Source organism: Phoxinus phoxinus (assembly GCF_949152265.1).
Source record: "Phoxinus phoxinus genome assembly, chromosome: 4".
Lineage (NCBI taxonomy): Eukaryota > Metazoa > Chordata > Actinopteri > Cypriniformes > Leuciscidae > Phoxinus > Phoxinus phoxinus.
This window is the reverse complement of record NC_136879.1, coordinates 3675263-3701108: the sequence shown is the minus strand read 5'-3', so window position 1 is coordinate 3701108 and position 25846 is coordinate 3675263. Positions and strand designations below refer to the sequence as shown.

The 25846-nt window shown below is 40.9% G+C and overlaps 1 protein-coding gene across 4 annotated transcripts; it reads right to left on the bottom strand.

Annotated features, from left to right (window-relative positions):
- Positions 1 to 25675, bottom strand: mlf1 (myeloid leukemia factor 1). 4 transcript variants are annotated; one of them, XM_079610557.1, is made up of 7 exons: positions 25523 to 25675; positions 23619 to 23760; positions 6400 to 6477; positions 3137 to 3265; positions 2896 to 3055; positions 1938 to 2076; positions 1 to 908 (listed from the first exon to the last, which is right to left on the bottom strand). In XM_079610557.1, exons 1-7 carry the CDS (start codon positions 25564 to 25566, stop codon positions 830 to 832), a joined length of 771 nt encoding a protein of 256 aa, XP_079466683.1. In that variant the 5' UTR covers positions 25567 to 25675; the 3' UTR covers positions 1 to 829. The 4 variants fall into 4 exon arrangements, with proteins under 4 accessions (XP_079466683.1, XP_079466684.1, XP_079466685.1 ...); XM_079610558.1 differs by having other exon boundaries at positions 24727 to 25581; XM_079610559.1 differs by lacking the exon at positions 6400 to 6477 and having other exon boundaries at positions 25523 to 25669.
- Between the last annotated feature and the right edge of the window lie 171 nt (positions 25676 to 25846).

Sequence of the window (25846 nt, the reverse complement as noted above, 5' to 3'; positions counted from 1 at the left end):
AACATTTATATAAAAAGTCTACTTTAATGCAATTTAGTTTTTACAAATGTTTACAGAGGAAGTTTTTTAGAGGGTTAATGTTGATTACTGCAGAATAAACACATTGAAAACATCAATATGTGCATTACAGCACCGGCTCCCAACTCTGGTTCTGCAACCTGGCTATTAAGTCTGACATCACACTGCATCATTTCCGGGTCCAAATGCACCTTCAAATCCCAAAAGCAACCAACAAATGGTGCTAATATACACTCATGGTGTTCTCTAGTGCTACTGAAAAATCATGATCCTATAGCCTTCATCTCCATACCGAGATCTCAGAAGTCCAGACAGTAATTCATCTTTTGCAAAATATTCAAACATTGCTGTCCGGGAGGCCGTGAGCCCAGAGGGGGAAGTTCACAGGGGACAATTTTGTTGCTGATTTGAAATGTTATTCAAATGTGAATTTGGCTAGCAGTTTTTGAGATTTCAGGATTTTCCCATTGAAGTGGATACGAGTTCCCGGAGGAGTTGCAAATATGGCAGCAGAGTGAACAGACTTTCCACGAAAGGGACCAGGATACAGTATTCAACAAGTCACGACTTAACCAGTGGATTATGTACTATTAAACAAACACCAGGTCTAATGCTTATAAATGACCCACTACTGATAACCATTTTAAAACATATGGTCATTATTTAATAAAAAAAATTAAATAAAATAAAATCTCTACTGGAGTTACCTAGACATAACTTAGTAGTGTGAAACAGGCGTCAGAAAGTCAATGGCAGATATGAGGAAACTGCAGTAAGAAGCAGCGGCGAGTTGTTTTATTCTGAATGAGCTTTAGTGCTTCTTCACGCTGGAGCCTTTAACGTTCAGCTCATGGTAATGGGTTTGATTTTCTGCAGCTGCTGTGGCATTTCTGTGAACACAAAATAGTAAAGAAACATTTTTATATTAAACAGGACAAATCGCATTTCAGTGCAACCCTAGATTCTCTTTCAAATGTGACCTTTCACATTATGGTGTCATGTAATATGGCTGTGCATGTATCAGCTGGTTAGTTCAGCTATTTAAGGAACATTAACTACTGGCAAATGTCCTGCCGTCCTGCAGTTCAGTACAGTTATACGAGTCACCCGCCCTTCAGGAATCTTACACGACCAACATTATAACATACACTTGTTTGTTTTCAATCTTTAAATGAGATTTTGAATTCAATGTGGACTCCTGGACAAATCCTTTTGGCTAACCGTGCAAGGTTAGTTATTTAATATTAGTAAATTATCGAAAAGCCATACATTACTGTTACTGTCTTATCAAGATATCCTAACAGAAAGTCAAAAAGAAAACAAGACTGTAGATAAAACACCATCGCCTGTCGATGTTAAAAAAAACACTGTTTATTACTGTTTTTAACTTTTCTAGGATTAAAGGAATTTGCTCATAAATCTATAAATCACTGGCTTCCGGCAACAGTTGTACGCGTGTCTTTCTCATGAACGTGAGTACGGCTGTTGTCAGAAGCCAGTGATTAAAGTTGATCAAGTTATAAATATGGATACTTTTCTTCGCTTCAGAAGGCCTTTATTAGCCCGTGGAGTCGTATGGATTACTGTTATGATTGATAGATGCGCAGTTATCATTCACTGCCATTATAAAAGCTTGGAAGAGCAACAATATTTTTTTATATAACTCCGATTGTATTCGTCTGAAAGAAGAAAGTCATAGACACCTAGGAGGATGGCTTGAGGGTGAGTAAATCATGGGCTAATTTTCATTTTTGGGCAAACTATCCCTTTAAAATGAATCAAGATTTCTCCCAGTTTCAGTATCAAACTGAAAATCAATGGATATTTAGATGGACTCCAGATAAATAAATAAAAACAGTTCATCTGATTTGAAATGGCAGCAGCATCAGAAGTGTGTCATGTGTGCTCCCGTCACTGACCTGCGTGTCTCCTGTGGTCCTGTGATGGCTGCTCGATGTACGGCTCGATGTCTCGGGGCTTCCAGGCGGGACATGGGCGCAGAAACGTGGAATCGGGACACCTCACGCTGCCATTCATCATCGAAGGACTGGGCCTCCGCTGGAGAGACCGAACACATGGTCAGAAACAGTGTCTGCAGGAGCTAATGGCCCTGATATACTTCACAGCTAAATCAATCATCTGGTGTGAAGTCGTTTTGAACAAAATCAGGCCAAAAGGCAGTTTGTTCAGACTTATGTGCCATCCAGAAACTTGCGCTCTGCAAGTGAGCGGCGTCTGGTGGTGCCATCTCAAAGAGGCACGAAATCTCTCTCTCGGACCTTCACCATGACTGTTCCCTGCTGGTGGAATGATCTGCCTAACTCAGCCAGAGCTGCTGAGTCTGTAGCCATCTTTAAGAAACTGCTGAAGACGTATCTTTTTCGGCAGCACTTGAGCACTTGATCCAGTACTACTAACACTTTCTTATCTATTCTAAAAAATAAAATAAAATGCGTTGGATTGTACTGTGAAGGGTCATAGCACTTACATACTGTTGTCCTACTGCTAGTTTAATTGCTTCTATTGTTTCTCATTTGTAAGTTTAAGCTAAATGAATAAATGTAAATGTTTGGAGCTCGTTTCTGGAGCACTTGGAGAAAACAAATATCCATTTGGACTTGTTTGTCAGTTGTCTGCAAGGTGAAAATCTGATTTCTTAGAAATGCTTAGAAATACTTTTTATGTGTAAGGTTTATTCAAATCATTTATGTCAAGTATAAGTAAAGTGAACATTTCTTGACATAAAAACATTTCTGAGAATTTGCTTGAGAGTAGTAAAAGAACAAGCATTGAATGTGTTTTTCACTGCCTGCTTATCCTTCTTTACATGTTTACTTCATCAGTGAAACTTTAAATTCTCTATAAATCAGTCCTCACTTTCATCCATGTTCTGGAAGTCCTGGTTGAGTTCTTTCTCTCCGGTTTTCCGGTTCTCCTTCTTCTCGATGACGTGACCTCTATCCTGAATGTGATGGCCAATGGACATCTTTTCTTGTCCACTCTCCGTGTCCTTCAGACTCTTCCTGGTCTCCTTTAACTGAAAACACCATAAATTACATCCTAATGTTGCTCAACAGGTGTGTTTGGCTGTTTGAGAGAGATTGAGAGCAGTACTCACTCCTCCAGGAGCACAGCGGGTCTGAGATGAGGCCTGGAACACTTTTGGGGCCTCGTCTCCCATTTTAGAGTATGTCATGACAGAGGAGGAGGAAAACGAGTGGCTGTTGGAGTCTGACGCCATGTTTTCCTGAAAGAAACAGTTACAAAAACATCTGAGAAACTATCTACCAATAACTGCAGGACACTGAATTCAGTCTAGTATTCATGTGTGACTGATTCACCAGTGTAATTACTGACCAGGTGTTCGTATGTGTAGTGAAAGATACATATGCACAACAAATGAACATTTTTATGTGACATTTTATGAAAATATGATATCAAAAAAGAATAGTTCAATAAATCACTTTTTTAATGTCACGTGCCATGGTGAGTGAAAGGCTTGAGAGCATACAGAATATAATAAGACACACTTTACAATATATACACAATATAAATAATAAATGTACATAATAAATACATAAAATACATAATAAATATACAAAAGGTTCAGACAATACACAATTATACACATGATACAGCTGCAGGTGTGCAGTGATAAGTAAGTGATGGCAGAGTTGATTAATGTGTTAAAGTGCAGTGACTGCATCATTAGAGTCAGGTTTGGTTGAAATAGTGGTGATGGAGTTTAAAGGAATCCTATATTATGCCATTTTATGAAGTCCTGATTTTGTTTTTGGGGTGTACTAGAATATGCTTTCATGCTTGATTGTTCAATAAACACATTATTTTTCACATATTTTGCATTATTACAGAACCTCTCTCCCCAGTCTGCCTCGAACATGCCGTCTAGTTCCTGTTTCGATGAAGCCTCTCCCTCCGAAATACGAAAAGTGCAGTGATTGGTTAGCTGGCCCAGTGTGTTGTAATTGGCAGAGCTTAGCGTGTGTTCACAAATCTGCTCAAGTTTAACTATTAAGGATGGTTTCAATTTCAAACCATTTCGAGCCCGATTCAGACCCTGACAATGTTAACTAACAAAAAGGATTGTGCTAAACGGATTTCATGCACGGACTTTGCAAGCACGGATTTCACAGGACGTTTCAGAGTCGGATGTTTTTTATGGTCATTTTCTTATACATTTTAGATACAATGTTTTCCACCATTTAATCATGATATTTGTCGGTAAACTATGGTAATATAAAGAGTAATTGATCACAAAATCATGGATAATTTTCCTAATGGGCAGTGAACAGTCTTACAAAAGCAAGAGCTTACAAAAGCTATAGTAAACACTACATCAATACTGTAATGTTAGTTAGCAGGCTAGCGGAGACAAAGCTTTTCCCTTCGTCGACTCTACATAATAGAAACAACATAAAACTTATTATTAAGACATACATAAGTTGTGATCCAAAAACCTGGCCGCCACACCTGAGTCTCGTCACATTTGTCCGGAAGCTAGAATTTTACTTTGTAACATGTTAAATATGAATATTTTTCTTACACAAACTCATCGTTTTGCATCATAAGGCCTTTATTAACACCCTGGAGCTGTATGGAGTTTGTTTATGATGGATGACGAACCACTCTAAGTTCATCCGCCATAAGAAGGTCAAACTACGTTTTTGAAACCATTATCTGTGCCTTTCCGAATAAGGTATTCAGCTTGAGGATCATTCCTAATAGTCAGGACTAATTATTCTTCAAAAGTAATATAATTTTTAATGAATCAGAATAACTGAATTGCCTACAATACCCATTCTTACTGTTACTATGAAAATCAGCTCATTATAAAAGCCCATTTTAAAAGAGCAGCATAAAAGAGGCAGTTTCCACGACCTTGCATGTGTTCAGTTTATTAACCTCTCTTCTGGCTCTCAACGAAGGCAGTCGCATTTTCTCTCCCTCTCCTCCCCCTGACCTTCCCTGCTTCGCTCCTCTCGTCTAGTCTTATGTCTTAACTTTGAGAGACTCTCTCCGCACTGCTCTCCAAACTAAAAATCATGGATTTGATCAACTGGTCTCTCAACGCAATTGACACCATCTTCTCGACGAGAAGCTTGGGTTCTGGGGAACCTGACTGCCCTGCCGGAACGGTCGCAGCTGGCTACACGATGGACGCGTGGGAGAGGTGGCGGGTCGTGTGTCTGGCGGCTCTTTCCGTGGAGGACATTGAAGATATCTATCTATTCGGAACCATGATAACAGGTCTTTTGCTGACTGGATTAGGCATTGCCCTGGTTTATCAAGAAATTAAGAAGACGGTGACAGCTGTCCAAAGCCCCACAATGCTGCCCGGCATGATTGAAGCAGTGGGCAGAGCGGTCAGCACTCAGGCTGGGACTATTAACCGCATTATGGATAACAACAGGGAGGTGACCCGAAATATGGATAACATCATGGAGAAGCTCACGGCTTTGCAAAAGCTGATGGACCAGAATGGACTAAGAGAGTAGTCGTGCAAAGGAATGCGGCTACTCGCCCCAAGACCAAATAATCCCAATCTTATCTGCTTTCGGCCCCCCTCAACCAGCACTGGCCTCGGGCAAGGCCGCTGTTGGAACATCAACTCCCCCGGAAGAGCACTGCAGTGAGCCGCTCTTGCGTTCCTCCCCCCATCTCTCACGGACACCTGCTGATTGTTGACTCTGTTTGGGACCTAATCAAGGTTGTCTCCATGGCAACTTGCTGTGTTAACGCTATAACATCCTGCGGACAGAGGCACCGAGATTTGGATGCCAGGCGGAGCGAATCTCCAGGCCTACACATACACAAACTCTTACATATATACACAGATATGCAATCACCCGCCACCCCACATCCCTCGCCTTCGCCGCTTTGTACCCCCCAGCCTGGCGGGCGGGTCTGTGACCAGCGCCGAGTGGCTGCAGGACCGGATGGCTGCTTGCCTGTGCTGGGTGACCTCCATCCCCCACTCCCCTCCCCTGTTGCAAGTCTTGTGGATTCATGTCGTACTGATTATGTGCTAATGTTGCTGAGGTGTTTTTTTCCTGTTCCCAGACTGTACTCCTCACAGGAGCATAGTCTGGGAGTTGCCTTTTTTTTTTTCCTCACCTATCCTCATGTCATGCTGTATTATTTTTCCTCAATCCTGTCTTCCTGTCTTGTCTACCCCATTGTCATATTGTATGTATGTTTTGTATAGACAGGTTGATGGCTAATTTCGCTGGTACTTGTGACTAAGTGACAATAAAGGCTACTACTTAAGTTGAATTGGTGGCAGAAGGTGTAAATAAACTCGCTGATACTGTGGTTCATAGAGATGCTGGTACAATATGAGAACAGAGAGGTCAGACTTACAAAGTTTCTGTGCATCGCCTCCATCCTGTTCCTCATGCTGTCTATCATAGAGAAAGGATTGCCAAAGAAATCCAGTTCCTGTGGACATTTATCACACACAGTTAGTGACACAGCAAAGAACAGATTCAACTACAGCCATCTAGACAGCAGTTATTCAAAGGAAATGTACTTGAGTTTGTATCATCACTTAATTTCCCTACATTGTCCTTAAATCACAATTGTTATTTAAACAATTTTGTATTATAACTAGTATTTAGAGTTAAATATTACACTAACATCTAACTGTGTGAAGCTGTGATGTTCACTGGTCTGTGTGAAGTTGCATGAAATTGTGCTACCAGACATGAAATGCATTAGCAACTTCTTCTGTCATGTGATATATTTTCACTTCACTTCTGTCATGTGATATATTTCCAAGTGAAACAATAAAAAAATTGGATGATGGGGAAAAAGATGCTTCTTTTTTACATCTATCCTTATTTGCTTTTATTGCTTTAACCCTTGATAAAGTAGCGAAGCAGGTATTACATTTTAATGAGTGATGTCACAGCCAGGCATGAAAACAGGTCAGGGGTAAAAAAGGTGAGAAGGATGCGGCATATATCCCCCCCCCCCCCAAAAAAAAAAAAATGAAACAACAACAACAAAAAAAACAACTTGTAATCTGCATTGGCATTGTAGTAGGCTACCAGTGTTTCTCACAGGATTTTTGGATCACTGTGATGAGTGGTCCTCTGCCACTCTAGGGGGGTTCGGGGGCATGGTCCCCCGTAAGAAAATTTTGTGCTTTTTAATGTGAAATTCATCAATCTGGTGCAAATTAAACAAAGAAAATTTCAAAACTCTTTTAGTTACAGTGTCTGTCTACATTACTACTACAATAATAGTTATAATATTAATCCCATGATAGTAATAGCCATATAGCCTATTGTAAAACAAATGCACTGAAAAATAAAGGAAACTTTCATAATTAGTTTTGTACTAATTTCTATACTTGAAAGAGTATATTTCTATACTTCACATTAAAGATGTGATTGGGCTAGCCCAGTGTCAATCAAGAAAAGAACCAATGGGCCGCTGATCTACGTATTTCATCGGGTCTCAGAGAAAAAAAACTATTTACTACTACTATTTATCCCAAAAATGCCCCAAACCAGTCGTCTGTATGATAATCTGAAACAAGCACTGGTGAGCCGTTGTCCTGCTTCACTTCACAGATGCTGAGTGAAAGGAGAATTATAGAATGAAAGGATATTCATTTATATGACACTTTATTAATCAGGAGAACAGCTTGTTCAGCGCGTCATACGTCGTCCTTTCAGTTTCGGTTTTCAATCGATCAAGTTTTTTCACGTTCTCTCGATAAACCACCCCTTTCAATCCGATCGAAATAATTTGTAATAGAGCTGACACTTTGAGTTTTTAACGGGTTATGTTAAAGCCCTACTTGTTATGTTTTTATAAAATATCTATAGTGAATGCATTATCATATCACCGTATTATTTACCGCCATGATGCAACTGCGAGCCACAAATTAAAGCTTGGCGAGCCGCATGAGGCTCGCGAGCCGCGCAACTTGTTCCTGCTCGCTCAGCGCTCACGGCGCCCGCGCCCACTCGCGATATTATCTCGCCCACTTCTATGTCAAAATAAAAAATAATGACATTGGCAACATCGCTGTCTGTATCTGACAGGACAGTTAACATTGTAAGCTAACTTACCTCAGGCTTGCTTTCCGACGTGCGGTTCTTTGTTCGGCAGTGTGTCCAGTTCTCAGACTCGCGGTGTAAAAGACTTTGAAAACATTTCTGCCCTAACGTTACTCTGACTCGTATTGGCTGTCATGTTTCGGAATTCGGAATGATGATTGTTTTTTAAAGCTTATAGTTTTGTAAAGTTTATGGTAACTTTATAGGGGATAAATGCTGGCCTCGACCTCGAACACCCCCCCCCCCCAACAAAATATTTTCTCATCGGATCTGCACAAATCACGTAGGTGACCCTTTTAGGTTTTAAAACGGCGAATTTCGCCGAAAGGTGAGGAGTTTTCATGCCTGCACAGCAATAGAGTGTCCAGTCAGTGCTGATACAGTGGGTAGTGTGGATTCAGGCTGACGCTGGAGATTACAGGTCAGATTTCACTGGCCTTGCAGTTTCTAGAACGTGAGATGCGTGGGAGTAACTAAACTGAAGTTAATAAATGGGTAGTTGAAATTATGTGTGTCATACTCTACTTCAATGTTTTTCCAAACTTTTTCTATTATTTTTGGAATTATTAATTCCTAATTACTAGAGCTAATTAGCTAGATTAATTGCTAAAATATCACAATCTTAATTCAAACACCCAAGTGATCTTATTCCTAAAAGACTCGCCTATGGTCACGTCATGGCCACACACCAGAGTCTCGTCACGTCATGGCCACAACACCAGAGTCTCGTCACGTCATGGCCACACACCAGAGACTCGTCACGTCATGGCCACACACCAGAGTCTCGTCTCGTCACGTTATGGCCACACACCAGAGTCTTTTCATGTCATGGCCACACACCAGAGTCTTGTCATGTCATGGCCACACACCTGAGTCTTGTCATGTCATGGCCACACACCAGAGTCTTGTCATGTCATGGCCACACACCAGAGTCTTGTCATGTCATGGACACACACCTGAGTCTTGTCATGTCATGGCCACACACCAGTCTTGTCATGTCATGGCCACACACCAGAGTCTTGTCACGTCATGGCCACACACCAGAGACTCGTCACGTCATGGCCACACACCAGAGTCTCGTCACGTCATGGCCACACACCAGAGTCTCGTCACGTCATGGCCACACACCAGAGACTCGTCACGTCATGGCCACACACCAGAGACTCGTCACGTCATGGCCACACACCAGAGACTCGACACAATCTTGTCACGTCATGGCCGCAACACCAGAGACTCGTCACGTCATGGCCACACATCAGAGTCTCGTCGCGTCATGGCAGCCACACACCAGAGGCCGCCACACCAGAGTCTTGTCACGTCATGGCCACACACCAGAGACTAGGGGTGTAACGGTACGTGTATTCGTACCGGACCGTTTCGGTACAGCACTTTCGGTACGGTGCACATGTGTACCGAATGCAATCATACACGTAAATTAGGCTAGTTTTGTGTGCAGAACATAGGTCAATTCCGAGTTTCCACACGAACATATTAAGTGTCGGAAGTCTCCGCGCTGCACTGATTAAATCCGATTAATCGTTTTTGTGATTCAAATTCATGTAAAATATTACCATTACATCTGTCTTCCTGTGTGCGGAAATTTGTTTATGTTGCTGTGACAACGAAACACGTGCACACGCGCCTGTGTTAAGAGCGCTTGTAGCTCCGTGCGCGCTGATGCACTCATCTGTGGACATTTCCGAATGCCTTTCTGTTAAAAGCGGGCTTTCCACACAAACAAACGTACATGTGTCATTAGTATGAGAAAAAAATAGGATTTTAACTCGGGTCGGGCTCGGACATAAATAAAGATCACCACATACGCTTGCTTTAGCCCAGCCTCTCGCTAGCTAGCGTCATGGCCAATATTGGTTTGAGAGTATTTTATTTAGTGGAGAACTTTGCAGCAGTATTTTATTTCTTATTCTTTTTTATTTTATATATTTTCTATTTATTAGCCTATATTTTATTAAAAAAGTGTGTTTAAAAAAGTGTAAACAAATTGTTAAAAAAAAAGTTTATAGTAAACAACCAGCAGTTTAATGTTTTGCATTTCTTTCCCTTACTGTACCGAAAATGAACCGAACCGTGACTTTAAAACCGAGGTATGTACCGAACCGTGATTTTTGCGTACCGTTACACCCCTACCAGAGACTCGTCACGTCATGGCCACACACCAGAGTCTCGACACATTCTTGTCATGTCATGGCCGCCATACCAGAGTCTTGTCACTTCAGAGCCGCCACACCAGAGACTCGTCACGTCATGGCCACACATCAGTTTCATAACATCATGGCCACACACCAGAGTCTCGTCACAATCTTGTCACGTCATGGCCGCCATACCAGAGTCTTGTCACGTCATGGCCGCCACACCAGAGTCTTGTCACGTCATGGCCGCCACACCAGAGTCTTGTCACGTCATGGCCGCCACACCAGAGTCTTGTCACGTCAAGAGTCTCGTCACGTCATGGCCACACACCAGAGACTCGTCACGTCATGGCCACACACCAGAGACTCGTCACGTCATGGCCACACACCAGAGACTCGTCACGTCATGGCCACACACCAGAGTCTTGTCACGTCATGGCCACACACCAGAGTCTTGTCACGTCATGGCCACACATCAGAGTCTTGTCACGTCATAGCCGCCACACCAGAGACTAGTCACGTCATGGCCACACATCAGTTTCATAACGTCATGGCCACACACCAGAGTCTCGTCACAATCCTGTCACGTCATGGCCGCCACACCAGAGTCTCAACACGTCAGGGCCACCACACCAGAGTCTCGTCACGTCATGGCCACACACCAGAGACTCGTCACGTCAGGGCCGCCACACCAGAGTCTCAACACGTCAGGGCCACCACACCAGAGTCTCGTCACAATTTTGTCACGTCATGGCCATCATACCAGAGTCTCGTCACAGTCACGTCATGGCCGCCACACCAGAGTCTTGTCACGTCATGGCCGCCACACCTGAGTCTCGTCACATCATGGCAGCCACACGCCAGAGTCTCGTCACGTCATGGCCGCCACATCAGCGACTCATCATGTCATGGCCGCCACACCAGAGTCTTGTCACGTCAAGAGTCTTGTCACGTCAGGGCCACCACACCAGAGTCTCGTCACAATCTTGTCACGTCATGGCCGCCACACCAGAGTCTTGTCACGTCATGGCCGCCACACCTGAGTCTCGTCACATCATGGCAGCCACACGCCAGAGTCTCGTCACGTCATGGCCGCCACATCAGCGACTCATCATGTCATGGCCGCCACACCAGAGTCTTGTCACGTCAAGAGTCTTGTCACGTCAGGGCCACCACACCAGAGTCTCGTCACAATCTTGTCACGTCATGGCCGCCACATCAGAGTCTCGTCAAGTCATGGCCACACTCCAGAGTCTGGTCACGTCATGGCCACATGCCAGAGTTTCATCACGTCATGGTTGCCACGTCAGAGTGTCACGGTTTTCAGGTTAACTAACTCATTTTCGCTGTCTCTCTCTCTCTCTCTCTCTCTCTCTGTGCTCATAAGTGCTGATTGAGTCATCTGTATCACCTGGTCCTCATTAGCACTACTCTACTTAACCTTTGCCTTTTCTGTTCTGTGTTGTCAGAAGTTTGGTGTTTATTGTGCAGTGTGTTCCAGCTCACAGTTGTTCCAGTCTGGATGATTGCTACTCTGATGAATTCGGATCTTGTTTATGGATAGTCTGCTTGCGGCACTTGTTGTTGCCAGTATACCCACGACTCTCTGTACCAGTGTCTAACTGGCTTTGCCTGCTGTTCACACTAGTGTCTATCTAATAAATTCACCTCACTGCATTGCATCCGTCTCGTTCATCTCTGACACAGAGTCTCGTCGCGTAATGGCCACACACCAGAGTTTCTTTACGTCATGTCTGCCACGCCAGACTCTCTTCACACAATGGCCGCAACGTCAGTCTCGTCACGTAATGGCCGCCACACCAGAACCTCATCACGTCTCTTGTCTAGCTTTGTCGATGTAACCTACTGTTGGTGAGTTTAATCAAGCCTGTTACACGAGTTCACACTTACAAATAATCAGATAAATTAGTATGCGTATTTGGCGCGCTGTCCGAGGAGAGGACTCCGAGCTCTGTATTTTGGTCCGGACCCAGAGTACTCCCACTGTATTTCTGGTTAGGAAAGTAACCAGGTGAGTGTAAGGAGACGGGGTGGTAGAGGGATGCTGAAAACTTAGAACATAGGTGGGTCGACTGTATATATATAGGCTTCCACTCATGCTGATTGGGTAGATATGTTGATTACTGACTGCTGGTTGGAATGACGTTGTGAGTGCAACAAGCTGACTCACTAGCTTAGGACTTCAAAGTTATTTTGTACTCAACACGAAACGTCAAATAAAAGTCTTGAATCCAAAGTTATTCGTTTGACTGTTTAATTATGAATCTCAAAAACATAAAAAATAAAAATTTAGGATATATTTACTTTTCTTACAAATTAAATGTGCAGTTTACGTGTAGGTCAAAAGACTGTGTTGCTCCAAAGTCCAGTGGCTTCTGACTGTTTCGCGGGTTCTATTTCTTGCTTACTAAATCTAACAGCCAATCAAATTACATTAAACTAAATCACTGGTTAACTGTTTACATTCCAATTTCTATGTTTTATTTGCGACACAGGTTTTCTCAGGTTTTACAAAATAAATAAAAAATATTTTTACTTCCATAGAAATGGCTTCAACAGACGTGATTAGATCATTTGAACATGTTCCTCTCGAACTTTGTTAATAAAACATAATTTATGTCAAGCTCTCATGTTCAAGTTTAGGTTTGCTCTTTTTTTCTTCTTCTTTTTTAAATCGAATTCATGGTTTTCAATAAAACTGCACATGGGTTCTCAACTTCAATTTGCCTTCAGTGGATAAATGTTACAATATGACTCATGAAAAATTAAACAATTCATTAATAATTACTGCAGCAGCAACTAATAAAGAGTCTTATCTGATTAATAGACTTATTAATTGTCATCATGGATTAATTCTCTATCCCTAGTATTAACTTAAATGAATGTGTTAATTACCACAATGGGTCGAAGCCATGTATTTCAACTTCCAGCATCTGTTTTAATGAATCATTAGCCAAGATTTCCTTATATTATGACTTTACTTGTTGATCCATATAACTATTACCATTTTAATTGAAAATAACATGCAAGTAAGTGTAAACATTACTTTCATTTATCACTTTTCAAAAAATATTCATAATAAGCACTCTTTTAAAAAGTATGCTAAAGTGTATTTCTTTTTGACAAGGGTTGTAACTTTTAATTTTTACTATGTTTTTACTAGAAGTAATTATACATTAATGAGCACATATAATGTTAAAAAGAACAAAGTGTTTTTTGCTTAGAATCAACTTAAACAATTACAGTGTAGCTTTAATTATCAAGTGGGGAAAAAATACAAAATATTTATAATAATTTGTTTTTTAGATTTTGGGGTGAAATATATCCTGGACATTTTTTGACAGTTTTCATGAGTCACCCGTTTATGGCATCTATATGGAATGTGTGTGAAAACATGTTTTTATGTTTCTGTAACTCATGGTGCTGAGAGCTCTGAATAAGTCCCAAAATTGGTAGCTGTCACCTCTGGTTATCACATCTAATAATGGAGCAGGCAGCTCGTGTTTCTCTGAACAGTTTAGGCCAGCATTGCCTAAGTTCCTTCTTATGGTCGAGTCGATTTAAAACCATCAACACTATTAATGCAGTTATTCAAGCTATTAATGCCTCTGGAGAGGACAACACCACTATCTGCTCACCGTTGGAGTGTATTTTTAAGTGCTTCAAAATCTGCTGGAGGACAGGTCATGTACGCTATTTTAGGTCAGCTGTGTTTAGAAGACACAACCCTGAGGTCATGACCCATTTATGCTACATGCTATCACAGCAGAGGGTCTCATATTGCAGGTCTTGTGTCTCATCTGGGCAGAAGGATTATTCAACAGATGCACTGGGGAAAACACTTTTGATTTAGCAAATGACCCACACAAGACAGCTCTTGGAAGAGGACGCAGTTCTGGGAATAATCAGAACATTAGCAACGCTTCGGACGTGACCTTAACACTGTTTCTCAGGTTACTTAACGCAATTTTACTAAACTGCAAATGCGACTCATAAGCTGGTTCAAAATGTTGCCAAATGTGTAGAAGTATTTTATATGATCAAATGATGATCACCATGTGAAGTAAGCAACCAAAAATGAAAATTCATAGCCCGCCATTGTTCACTTTTAGCAAACCACTCTAGGTAACAGCGAACTAGTTTAGCTAACTGCAAGAACTACTCGAGCACACAGATCTGTGTGTGTGTGTGTGTGTGTGTGTGAGTGTGTGTGCTGATTTGTACTGCCAGTAGTCATTAAGCTTAAATATTCTCCCAGTGCTCAAAGCTATGTCTAGGGTTGCCAACTGTCCCGTATTAGCCGGGACGTCCCTTATATTGGGTCTAATAGATTTGTCCCATACATGTCCTATTTATTGACTGCAATGCTGATCTAACCACTGACTAAGAGGCCGTTCACATGTTTATGAAGTTAATTGGTATTATATAAGTTGTATGTATTTTTAATAAAAAGTTAATTAATTTCCACAATCCTACAGTTGTAGGCTGTTAATGAATTTTCTAAATGTTGTCCATCAATGTTACTGACTAATGAATATTTTTTAGTGAATGCACTCATCAAATTGGGTGTCATGTGGCACATTTATTTATCAGCGTATAACTAAAGTGCAAAACGGATATATAGACTAAACGTCAAAATGAACGTATTCTTGTTCCAGAATATTAGTTCTGAACAAAAACAAATGTAGGGCGGGGCTTGATTTTGTTTGTGGTGAATTCATTGGATGGTTGTGGTTTGCTATTGGTGTCCATTTTGATTGCATTGAGACTTTAAATAAAAATATTAAAGTAGTTTACTAGGAGCATGCATCAAAGTGTACTTTCATAAACATAAAATGGGCTAGAAGTATATAACTAGTAAACTAAAAGTATACCAATAAGTTCATTTATAGTATAGTTGCAATGATAAAGATGTAAACTACTTGTGTGCTTAAAGTTTACTGCTGTTACACTTAAAAGTATACTTTTATAAACAAAACATTTGGCCAATATACCCACAAAATGGTACATGTACAAGTATACTACTAGTGCTGATATTAATATACTTACTAAATAAGTCTACTTGGAAATATATTTGAACTTTACTATATAATTTAATATAATTTATAGCATATTTTTTTATTCTTGTTCTGTTCTGAATACTGTTACATTTGTTTGAGGAGTGCGGGGAAAATAGCCTAGGTCGTAGTGTGTATAATGTTTGTAAATTTTTTGTTTTATGTAGGCTACCAGTATTTAATTTACATTTAAATTATATATAATTGTTTGCAATTACGAGATTAACGGTGTATTTTGGAGTTAGATCAGTTTCTCGTTCATGAGATACTTCCTCTCAAAAGTTTATATATTATCGTTAACAATAATTTTTAACTGGAGGAAATATATGTGATTTTCACTTCCAGAATCCTTCTGTTGCTCTATATTGTGGCACCTATTGCAACCCAAATTTTACAGCCCTAAACGGCACGTAACAAACCAACTATGATTGGTCACTGTACGAAGGTACTGTATGTAAACCAGTCAGATGCTATGTTTTTTTCAAAAATGGCAGTTCTTGGCCAAAATAAGCTGCAAAGTGGACCAGATTTCATGCTGCTGGTCAAACGTCTGTCTCTACAGGTGCTAGCATGTACCATCCATCCCTGACCCCAAAACAACCCAAACCTCAACTAAAGCCCTGACCCATGGGTGAGCATGCTATCTTTACCGCCTCTCGCTGGCGTTTACACGGGGCCGTGAAGAGGCTGGCATCAGATGAAAGTAATTACCCGGGATAAATATACTGAGCAGAGAGAGGTGGGGAATTACAGATGGACACGGGGACTAAGTTTAGCGCTCTGAGCTGCCAAAGTGGCCAGCTGGTCTGTGACATGCTGTCCACCGCAGGCAGGCTGTTAACACACAGCAAGACAACAACTTCAAGCAGCGTTTAGTTAAAGGTTAGTGCTAGAATACACTCCTTTATCAAGAAGGAATTTCTTTTTTTTTGGCTAGTGATAATGCATTACTAGTGCTATTGCTCATAGTTAGTGATCTGAACAATCCCCTAACCTTGAGCAACTTGAGAAAGTGTGGTGTGGTTTTTTTTTTTTTTTTTACTACAGACATTCCTCAGATCATGTGTGTGGTTGAGGGGAGTGTGCTGCTACTTTAGTAAGTGAATCAGACACACCGTTTTCACCTGCCGGACCAGAAAACAGCTGAAAATATCCCACAGGGACTTGAGCAAGTAAAGGCCGTGACATACCAAACTGACATAAAAGAGCTATCGGTGACGAAAGCTGACTGTGTTGAAGCCTTTCTGCTCCTGCGTGTCAGAAAATATCCGTCTATATCAGTGTTTCCCAACACGACACACTACTGTCGCTTGTCAGTTGTGCCATGGAAAATTATTAAATTCCCCAAAATAACAAAAAATAAATGCTACAAATAAGAATACAATTGCGCTGTTGGATCGAAACATTGAATCTCTCTATATTTTGTCATTGTTTTATCAAATTAATGCTATTAGTCATCCTTTACGTCTGTATGTGGGTTTCACAAATATTTAACCAATAAAAAGCATTTAAAAGAGGTTGTGACTAAACCATCGGCTCCTCAAACTGTCAGTCGAACCTCATAACTTCATCCCACCTTATTTAGCTTGTTTGCAATGCAAGGGAAAATAACCAACTAATGTTTGCATATAGCGTTATAAGAAACTGTTCATAGAGGCTAACATTTTTTGTATTTGAAGAGAGGAGAATAGTCTTAGTCTTTGACGTCTAGACTACATTCAACATGCTGAATCGGTTGAACTGCCGCCAACATGAGCCTGACTAGAGCCGATGTGTGGAACACACTGCGAAAACTAGCCCGACAGACGCCGAAGTCCCTTTGAGACAAGTCATTTCACTCGACGGCCATCTTTGGCATGCTAGTGCAGCTCCTATCTCTATCAAGCTTACGATTGAATTTCAAATTTGAAATCACCAATGAATTCTGACAACAACTGTCTCATCAATATTGTTTCTAAACGCTCGAATCATGACAGAAAACGAAATTTTTCAGGCTGGATCAAGCTAATGCGCATTCGCAGTGTCTGACTGTCTCTATAGCAACCGGAGCTTCTAACAGTGACGCGATGACTTTACCAATCGGTGATTGGCTCTTATTTAGAAGGCGGGACATATTCCGGGATATTGAGCGTTGCACTTTTCCCCGTTCAAAACAATATGTGTGCCGCGTCTTCTGTTATTCTATAGTCTTTGCAGACGCTGGTTGATGGCCGACCACCAGCTTGTTGTGGCATGGCACCAAGACCTCACCTACACACTCCATATCATCGTGATTGTTAGCCTACTTTAGCACACGTAAAGATATTCTAAAGGAAATGTAAAGAGTGAATCACTTGCTGTGCGCTGCTTCAGGAGAACTGCTACAGTTAGTACATGCTTCACAATAGACAGACTACCAAGAGAGTCTGAGTGTCAGAACTGTGTCAGTGGCACAAAGCCTTCCAGCGTCAAATAAAAGAGCGTTAGCCTTAACATGACCTACACACATCGCTCCAGGACACCAGAAGACTCAGTTACAGGATTTTTAACCGCCTATTGACCATGATGACCTTCATGAACTCTTCTCTTGCTTACTGTGAAACTGGGACAGTGAAGAAGATAGATAAAATCTCTGTGCCCGGTTGCATAAAGCACATTAAGTGTTATTTGTCCTTTAGAACACCCTTAGGTGTCCCTTAGACTTAAGGTTGTTGCAAAAAATAACCCTTAAGGGTTACTTAAGGGTTTCTTTAGGAGAAACGTCATACACCCTATGAATTTCCCTTAAGTAATCTCTTAAAAAATGATGTGTTGTTGCATAAAGCCCCTTAACTGTTCAAGTATAACATAAGGTTTGTAAAACTTCACCTTAACTGTTGCACAGAGCGAGCAGGTTCAATCCAAGTCTTCTAACGAGACGCGATCAGCCGCTTTATATGACAAACAAATTTAAATTTTGACGGTTTATTTCATATATAAACGCATAACGCACATCTTATAAGGTTAACGGATATGGATTACTTTTATGTCTTTCAATAAATGGACAGAATTATATTATATCACCGCGCCGGTGTGGATACTGGCATTCAGAATCACACATTCTACTTTCGGAAGTATGACCAACATAATAATTTTCGCCGGAAAATGTCATCTGAACAAGTAAGTAACATCCACTTTTGTTCTGACCAACTAAGGGGAAAAAAGCATTGCAGTGAATCGCTCTGATTAAATCTAACAATCGCTTATATCACTTCTAACCGTGCAAATTATACTTTGTTGTAATTGTTAATGTTAACAACACCAGCATTGCGTGACTACATGTATTTCTGTAGCCTACTCCGTAACTGAATGAATTAAGCGAACAAGAGAGCTACTGTGACATAATTGAACCGTTGAAATTTCTTACCTGTCCAGCAGAAAAAAACCCTGTTTTGAACCCCTTCACAACACAGTTCACGCCACCTTTCAAAAGCCCTTCCGATATTTATCCTTGTGTTCGCACGGGCCGGTTGCAGTCTCGTTTTTTCTGTAGCCACTCCAAAGTCTTTTGCATTTTACAACGGGTGAATCTAGTCACTGGTGATTGTCGTTTGAAGCTTTCTGGATCCGCCATCAAATTGATAAGTTTAATTATATCAAGTGCTGAGAGAAAAGGCTTTAAATCTCCACCTCCAACATCCTCACACGCAATATAGCCTATACTAGCCGAGATTCTTCTTTATGTGTACAGATGTGACTAGCCGAGACTCTTCTTTATGTCTACAGATGTGACGTAATGAGCAATATAGCCTATACTAGCCGAGACTCTTCTTTATGTGTACAGATGTGACGTAATGAGCAATATAGCCTACTAGCCGAGACTCTTCTTTATGTGGACAGATGTGACTAGCCGAGACTCTTCTTTATGTCTACAGATGTGACGTGATGAGCAATATAGCCTATACTAGCCGAGACTCTTCTTTATGTCTACAGATGTGACGTAATGAATAATATAGCCTATACTAGCCGAGACTCTTCTTTATGTCTACAGATGTGACGTAATGAGCAATATAGCCTATACTAGCCAAGACTCTTCTTTATGTGTACAGATGTGACTAGCCGAGACTCTTCTTTATGTGTACAGATGTGACGTAATGAGCAATATAGCCTATACTAGCCGAGACTCCTCTTTATGTGTACAGATGTGACGTAATGAGCAATATAGCCTATACTAGCCAAGACTCCTCTTTATGTGTACAGATGTGACGTAATGAGCAATATAGCCTATACTAGCCGAGACTCTTCTTTATGTCTACAGATGTGACGTAATGAGCAATATAGCCTATACTAGCCGAGACTCTTCTTTATGTGTACAGATGTGACGTAATGAGCAATATAGCCTATACTAGCCGAGACTCCTCTTTATGTGTACAGATGTGACGTAATGAGCAATATAGTCGACTAGCCGAGACTCTTCTTTATGTGTACAGATGTGACGTAATGAGCAATATAGCCTATACTAGCCGAGACTCTTCTTTATGTGTACAGATGTGACGTAATGAGCAATATAGCCTATACTAGCCGAGACTCCTCTTTATGTGTACAGATGTGACGTAATGAGCAATATAGTCGACTAGCCGAGACTCTTCTTTATGTGTACAGATGTGACGTAATGAGCAATATAGCCTATACTAGCCGAGACTCCTCTTTATGTGTACAGATGTGACGTAATGAGCAATATAGTCGACTAGCCGAGACTCTTCTTTATGTGTACAGATGTGACGTAATGAGCAATATAGCCTATACTAGCCGAGACTCTTCTTTATGTGTACAGATGTGACGTAATGAGCAATATAGCCTATACTAGCCGAGACTCTTCTTTATGTGTACAGATGTGACGTAATGAGCAATATAGCCTATACTAGCCGAGACTCTTCTTTATGTGTACAGATGTGACGTAATGAGCAATATAGCCTATACTAGCCGAGACTCTTCTTTATGTCTACAGATGTGACGTAATGAATAATATAGCCTATACTAGCCGAGACTCTTCTTTATGTGTACAGATGTGACGTAATGAGCAATATAGCCTATACTAGCCGAGACTCCTCTTTATGTGTACAGATGTGACGTAATGAGCAATATAGTCGACTAGCCGAGACTCTTCTTTATGTGTACAGATGTGACGTAATGAGCAATATAGCCTATACTAGCCGAGACTCTTCTTTATGTGTACAGATGTGACGTAATGAGCAATATAGCCTATACTAGCCGAGACTCCTCTTTATGTGTACAGATGTGACGTAATGAGCAATATAGCCTATACTAGCCGAGACTCTTCTTTATGTGTACAGATGTGACGTAATGAGCAATATAGCCTATACTAGCCAAGACTCCTCTTTATGTGTACAGATGTGACGTAATGAGCAATATAGCCTATACTAGCCGAGACTCTTCTTTATGTCTACAGATGTGACGTAATGAGCAATATAGCCTATACTAGCCGAGACTCTTCTTTATGTGTACAGATGTGACGTAATGAGCAATATAGCCTATACTAGCCGAGACTCCTCTTTATGTGTACAGATGTGACGTAATGAGCAATATAGTCGACTAGCCGAGACTCTTCTTTATGTGTACAGATGTGACGTAATGAGCAATATAGCCTATACTAGCCGAGACTCTTCTTTATGTGTACAGATGTGACGTAATGAGCAATATAGCCTATACTAGCCGAGACTCCTCTTTATGTGTACAGATGTGACGTAATGAGCAATATAGTCGACTAGCCGAGACTCTTCTTTATGTGTACAGATGTGACGTAATGAGCAATATAGCCTATACTAGCCGAGACTCTTCTTTGTGTACAGATGTGACGTAATGAGCAATATAGCCTATACTAGCCGAGACTCTACTTTATGTGTACAGATGTGACTAGCCGAGACTCTTCTTTGTGTACAGATGTGACATAATGAGCAATATAGCCTATACTAGCCGAGACTCTTCTTTATGTGTACAAATGTGACTAGCCGAGACTCTTCTTTATGTGTACAGATGTGACGTAATGAGCAATATAGTCGACTAGCCGAGACTCTTCTTTGTGTATAGATGTGACGTAATGAGCAATATAGCCTATACTAGCCGAGACTCTACTTTATGTGTACAGATGTGACTGGCCGAGACTCTTCTTTATGTCTACAGATGTGACTAGCCGAGACTCTTCTTTGTGTACAGATGTGACGTAATGCGCAATATAGCCTATACTAGCCGAGACTCTTCTTTGTGTACAGATGTGACGTAATAAGCAATATAGCCTACTAGCCGAGACTCTTCTTTATGTCTACAGATGTGACTAGCCGAGACTCTTCTTTATGTCTACAGATGTGACTAGCCGAGACTCTTCTTTGTGTATAGATGTGACGTAATGAGCAATATAGCCTATACTAGCCGAGACTCTACTTTATGTACAGATGTGACTTAATAAGCAATATAGCCTACTAGCCGAGACTCTTCTTTATGTCTACAGATGTGACTAGCCGAGACTCTTCTTTGTGTACAGATGTGACGTAATGAGCAATATAGCCTATACTAGCCGAGACTCTTCTTTGTGTACAGATGTGACGTAATAAGCAATATAGCCTACTAGCCGAGACTCTTCTTTATGTCTACAGATGTGACTAGCCAAGACTCTTCTTTATGTGTACAGATGTGACTAGCCGAGACTCTTCTTTGTGTACAGATGTGACGTAATGCGCAATATAGCCTACTAGCCGAGACTCTTCTTTATGTCTACAGATGTGACTAGCCGAGACTCTTCTTTGTGTACAGATGTGACGTAATGAGCAATATAGCCTATACTAGCCGAGACTCTTCTTTGTGTACAGATGTGACATAATGAGCAATATAGCCTACTAGCCGAGACTCTTCTTTATGTCTACAGATGTGACTAGCCGAGACTCTTCTTTATGTGTACAGATGTGACTAGCCGAGACTCTTCTTTGTGTACAGATGTGACGTAATGAGCAATATAGCCTATACTAGCCGAGACTCTTCTTTATGTCTACAGATGTGACTAGCCGAGACTCTTCTTTATGTCTACAGATGTGACTAGCCGAGACTCTTCTTTATGTGTACAGATGTGACTAGCCGAGACTCTTCTTTATGTGTACAGCTGTGACTAGCCGAGACTCTTCTTTATGTGTACAGATGTGACTAGCCGAGACTCTTCTTTATGTCTACAGATGTGACTAGCCGAGACTCTTCTTTATGTGTACAGATGTGACTAGTCGAGACTCTTCTTTATGTGTACAGATGTGACTAGCCGAGACTCTTCTTTATGTCTACAGATGTGACTAGCCGAGACTCTTCTTTATGTGTACAGATGTGACGTAATGAGCAATATAGCCTATACTAGCCGAGACTCTTCTTTATGTGTACAGATGTGACGTAATGAGCAATATAGCCTATACTAGCCGAGACTCTTCTTTATGTGTACAGATGTGACGTAATGAGCAATATAGCCTACTAGCCGAGACTCTTCTTTATGTGTACAGATGTGACTAGCCGAGACTCTTCTTTATGTGTACAGATGTGACAAGCCGAGACTCTTCTTTATGTGTACAGATGTGACTAGCCGAGACTCTTCTTTATGTGTACAGATGTGACAAGCCGAGACTCTTCTTTATGTGTACAGATGTGACTAGCCGAGACTCTTCTTTATGTGTACAGATGTGACTAGCCGAGACTCTTCTTTATGTGTACAGATGTGACTAGCCGAGACTCTTCTTTATGTGTACAGATGTGACTAGCCGAGACTCTTCTTTATGTCTACAGATGTGACTAGCCGAGACTCTTCTTTATGTGTACAGATGTGACTAGCCGAGACTCTTCTTTATGTGTACAGATGTGACGTAATGACGCAAATACATGCTCAAATTTCCAGCGGAAATCCACCAGTACCACTGGAATTAAAAACATTTTTACAAGCTTACTGTTTTGAATCGAGCTACGGCAAGCAGACAGTTTTGAACACTGGCTGGTTATGTACTTGCTCACAAATGTATTTTGGATAATTTTTTAACCCAAAAAAGTTACGGACTGGAGCTTTAAGTAATTATCTTAGCTGAGCGGAAATCAGGCCTCAAGTCTCATACTTACGGGAAAAACTTAAGGTGCTTTAAGCAACCGGGCACTGGACTGTAGTATCTAGAATGGGGAAACTCCCAACTTTACTAGCCAAATCTAAAAGCCATTCTGGGGTTGATGGGATCAACAATAGTGGACAACACCACAGGCTGAAGAATGGAGAATAAGTTAACACTCACGCGGTCAGGGCGAGTGTTCGGGCTGGTGTTAGGCTGACCCGCACCCCTGTCTGTGATGCTGGGCATGAAGCCCTGGCCGAAGGGGTCCGAGAAACCCCTCATCATCTGCCGCATGCGCTCATGATGCACCTGGAACGGGTCGCTGGAGAAAGACATCAGACAGAAGATGAGGTGAATAAACCATGCTGGAAATTTTGCTCTTTGACAGTGGATCTCAACTGGTGGGTCGTGACAACAACGACCAGTTGCATAAACTCTCTGTTAAAGTCCCCCTGTGGTGTAAATCCAGCTTTTAATGTTGTTTTTAATACGCTTTAAGACAAACCATGAGCAAATTCATAAGTGGACAGCATTGCTGAGTATTTTCTGCTTAAAAACTGCAGTGAACCAAAGACCGTCTCAAAAACACGGCTTGAAATCGCTGGTGTTTCTGACGTCACACACTACCTTGTAACCAATCAGATCAACGTGTGATCGTCCACCAGTGGATCTCTGAGTGAGTGAGTGAGTGAGTGAGTGGAGGCGGGGCTCATTTGCATATTCACAGAACCACGAATACTAAATGAGACAAGGGTGTTGAGTTACATTCTGAAAGCTATTTTTTTTGCAAGGAAAAAACGTTTCAATATGTAATTTTGGTGATCAAAGATGAGTTTTAAGCGATACAATAATTGACTACGGGGGGACTTTAAGATTGTGGTTGAAGAACTAGTTTGACCAACTAGCTGAGACAAGAGGTAATCAGTCTTACTTTTCCAATTCAAATTAGACCAATCAACCCTTTTATTTAACTGACTTTAAAAAGTTAGAACCGGTCTTTAAGACTAGTCTAACTATAGTTTATGCAACCGGCCACAGATGCCAACATGGACAAGCTGTGTGACGTGTTCTCGTTCTCAAAAACCATGCACAGAACTACACAAGAAAGACAATAAGACTACATTAAATACAGCTTTACTTGCAGAGAGGATAAACAATCCTTATCATTTCTCAAACTGTTGGGCCAATATAGTTTATGGTAATATCACTAGACTTTAATGTTAGATTTCTATGACATCTGTGTTAACAGTCGCAGAGCACCGCATGCATTGAGGACAGAAGTGCCTACCTTGAGGAGCTATTTCAGAACGGAAAGAAGAGAGACAAGAAACTTCATTACACTTTCTATTTACAGCATGATGGCATAAAGCACGCTGGCCATCTCTACATGTCTGTACAGTGACTTCACAACCAAGACCTCGGACAGATCTGAGATCAAACTACAAAGTAACTCATGTAGGCCTGTGAAAGGTGTTGGTTAGACTTTATTTTAAGGTGTCCTTTTTACAGTGTAAATATACATTTAATACTGAGTATTATTAATTAACGACGTGTACTTACTATGGGTTTGGTTTAGGGTTAGTTGCATGTAACTTAATTATGCATAAGTTATCACTATAGAAGTTATAGTAAAAATGTTGGCAATCAAACAAAAGTCAATGGCTACTGTCAACTGTTTGATTAACAACATTCTTCACACTATCTTCTTCTGGTGTTCAGCTGAAGAGAGAAACTCATACAGGTTTGGTAGCACACGAGGCTGAGTACATTATTTTGGGGTGAACTGTCCCTTTAAGCGCAAGACTAACGAGCAAATTTACAGAGCAAACAGTGTAAACTTTATCAGTCAGCAGACAGAGCATCTTTTAAACTATAAAAACACGTAGTAAACCTAACACTACTAATGAAATGAAAACTATATATCATTTTGACTTATGACTCACTGAACCTAACTTACAAATAGCTCATTATTTGCTGATTTCGAAATTATTCTAAAATTATTTCTAAACCAATTATAATGTAATATTTTCAAATTTCTAAATAAAGAAAGCAAGATGTTGAATATGAAAGTTCATAAGACTTACGAAAAGAAGGGGTCTTCTTCAAACTGAGGTCTGTTGTTGAACATGTTGCCGGATGAACTGAACTGAAGACTGTTACTGTTACTATCGAGACTCCACGCGCTGCGGGCGGAGAGTGCGCACGTGACCCACTCTGAGCCCTGCGATTGGCTGAATCCTGAACTCTTTTTATTCTCTAGTCTAGAAGCATCTACATATTTAATCCGTGTTCTCTGCCATGCACATACTTATCTGAGTATCTGAAATGCTGTAACTTTGTTGATCTGTAAAGTAACTCAAACTACAACTGAGTTCATCAGTAAATTTATAACATTATGCATTATATCT